This window comes from Merops nubicus, unplaced genomic scaffold (assembly GCF_000691845.1).
Source record: "Merops nubicus isolate BGI_N331 unplaced genomic scaffold, ASM69184v1 scaffold6860, whole genome shotgun sequence".
Taxonomy (NCBI): Eukaryota; Metazoa; Chordata; class Aves; order Coraciiformes; family Meropidae; genus Merops; species Merops nubicus.
In genome coordinates, this window is record NW_008580795.1 from 35,123 (window position 1) to 37,803 (window position 2,681).

General features: G+C 43.6%; 1 protein-coding gene across 1 annotated transcript in view; it reads left to right on the forward strand.

Moving 5' to 3' along the window:
- Nucleotides 1–2,681, forward strand: part of AGK (acylglycerol kinase) — a gene marked incomplete at its 5' end in the record, with an annotated part of 29,420 nt that overhangs the window by 25,774 nt on the left and 965 nt on the right. Inside the window, one exon of the mRNA XM_008939555.1 lies at nt 1,844–1,928. Coding sequence (XP_008937803.1) covers nt 1,844–1,928 — 85 coding nt within the window. The remainder of the gene's footprint in view (nt 1–1,843; nt 1,929–2,681) is intronic.

Genomic DNA, 2,681 nt, shown 5'->3' on the forward strand with positions numbered 1-2,681 from the left:
TTTGTGGTGTAGCGTATGGAGTGGGATAAAGCCATCAACAGAAGCTGTTGCTGCTAGGCTTTGGTCTTGCTCCTGTTTCACATTGCTTTCTGGTCTTGAGAAAAGAGCAGAATCAGAAATTATTTCTGATCTTTTTGTACTGGGTCACTAGAGAGGCAATCACTGCAAGTGGAGTTGTGTCAGGTTGCTTTTACCAGTGTTCTTCTGGCTGATCTTTAGTTCCGTGTCTTGTCTCTTTGAGCTTACCTTGACCCCATAATTGTATCTGTACCTCATTTACCTTCATGGACCAGAGAGATCTACTTTCTTAGCAAGTGCAATGTCTAGGACCTTTTATGTTAAACTTCCAGCAGGTTAAACTTTAAGTGGTGAATCTTGCTGCTTATTTGTACAGCACTGTATAAACTGACAGTATTGCATGCTTTATAATTTATATTGCCAGGAGGCTGTTTAATTCCTTCACAAGCACTCATTAATCTTTTAGTATATACATATTTGATTAAAAACAAACTTTCCACAGTTAATATTGCTTCTGTCCTTCCCTGCCCTTTCCTTTGGTATCTTAGCTTTTCTTCCTTTGTCTTTTATCACCTCCACTCTCGACTCTCTCTTCTCATGTTCTTTCTCTGGGCCTTTCTGAGATTTTTAAGAGGTGCTTACTTGGTTTATAGGGAGTTTCTGACATGGTTTTGTGTCTTCATTTCTTGGACAATAGTTAAATATGGCCTTCTTTTAAGTCTGTCTACAGAACAGACAGAAAAGTTGGGGACAGCTGTCATTTCCTGTTGGAGGAGTATCTGTGGTAATTCTGCTGTGCTTGAGAGCTGTGACATACTAATGCTGTAACTGTCTGCTGTCCCCTCTGCTATTTTTGAGTTTCTGGCTTTCTGGAGAGGGGCCCAGACTGAGGGGTTGGTGCCTGGGGTGTGGTGTACCCTTTGTCAGAGGTCAGCCAAGATGTTGTGTGTGTTTTCAGCCAGGCGGACAGAGGTAGGTCAGCATGCCCAAGAGCTTGTGGTTACTCTCCAGCAGCACACGTGGGGAATGGGAACTGTGACGTGGTGTTCTTGAACAGTTGGTCTGGTGACAGGACAGCAGCCTAAGCCCTGAAAAAAACCACATGGCACTTGCACTACCAGCTTTCTAAGACTGGCAGCTTCTTTCTATGTGCATCCACAGAAGGAGGAAAGTAGCACTTCTCTAAGTACAGCATGTGAATGAGAATCTCACAGCCACCAGAAAAGAGAAAGTAGCTGACAAAACTAGATATATTACTTGGAATGGATAAAATTATGAACTTCTGGGTGTTTCTTCACAAGAATGATATAAAAGCAGCTGGTGAAAAAGGTCACATTGACTGGGGTTGATGTGAGAAGAGAGGAGGGGTTTTGTTTGGTTTTTAGATGGTAATTTGATGGTTCAATGTAACTATTTTGGGGGGGGGCTTAGGGTTGTTTAGGTTGCTGGTAAGTTATGTGGGTGCATAGGATATGAGGAGATGGTATACATTGCAGGAGTTGTACAGTTCAGCATGTAAGGGAGGAGTACAAAACTGTGCTCCATGTTTTAATATACAAAACTACGTTGAAATATGTTCAGTGAGCCTCAGAGAAGAAGCTGGTTGGAGGCTGTCAGAGCACACTGATATGTATTGGCTGCAGCAGGAGAAGGAATGTTTGTTTGCCTTCTCACAGCTAAACCGACAAATACTTGTATATATACATAACCTCTAAGTTCACCAAATGCACAGTGATTTACCAGCCCACAGTGATATGTCATCCGTAAAGATAGCTGATTCTGAGAGAAACACCTCCTTTCCTTACCTCTCTTTTGCTTTGAACAGAAGTCAAAAGATGCGTGATCCGCATACGTGCCCTGAAGGGAGTCAGTGCATCCACGCCAGCAGATGCATCTTGCAACTTCCAGAGGTGAGGAGCTGAGGGAGCTGGAAGACTCGGTCACTTTATTTCCTTGTACCAGTTGATGCTGCACGTTAAGAAATGCCTGCACCAAGTCTGTACAGGGTCTCTTATTCAGGTGTATTGCACATGCACACCTCCTCCTTAGTATTGAAGATGTGTGTATGTTTTACTGTAGAAGGGATGGTGCTGTAGAGAAGAAGATATGTTTTAGAAGCCTTTTTGAGACCAAGGAGGGTCAGACAAGGCAGTGAGGCTCAGATCACTACAGGGAAGTGTCTCAGAACTTTGAATAGATGAGGCTGAAAAAGAACCCGAAACTGTCCGCCTGTGTAATTTAGATTAGCCTTTTGATGCCTTAGAAAGCAGAGGCTGTTCTTGCAGCCTTGGGGAGGGCAGGTTCTTGTTTTTACAAGGACATGAAATCTATCTCATAGATAATTTCTATCTTCAAGTGATTTATCCTTTGGCAAAATAATATCCTAATAAGGGAGAACAGAACGTGCCAAAAGGTGAAAAATATTTGTCACTATTAAGTGAAAATCATGAATTATGAGGTCATGATTAGCTAGCATCCTAATACCTGCATCAAACTCCTATCATGGCACTTTTGTGGTTCTGAAAGAATGCTGCAGAGTGCTGGGCTCAGAAGAGCTGAGCCATGAGCAGGGGCTGTGGCATGAAACGAGCTGTGGGTACTGCGGCTGTTGCTGCAGCCCCCCGAGTCCGTGCGTACGGCACAGAGCAGAGCGGGTCCACGCC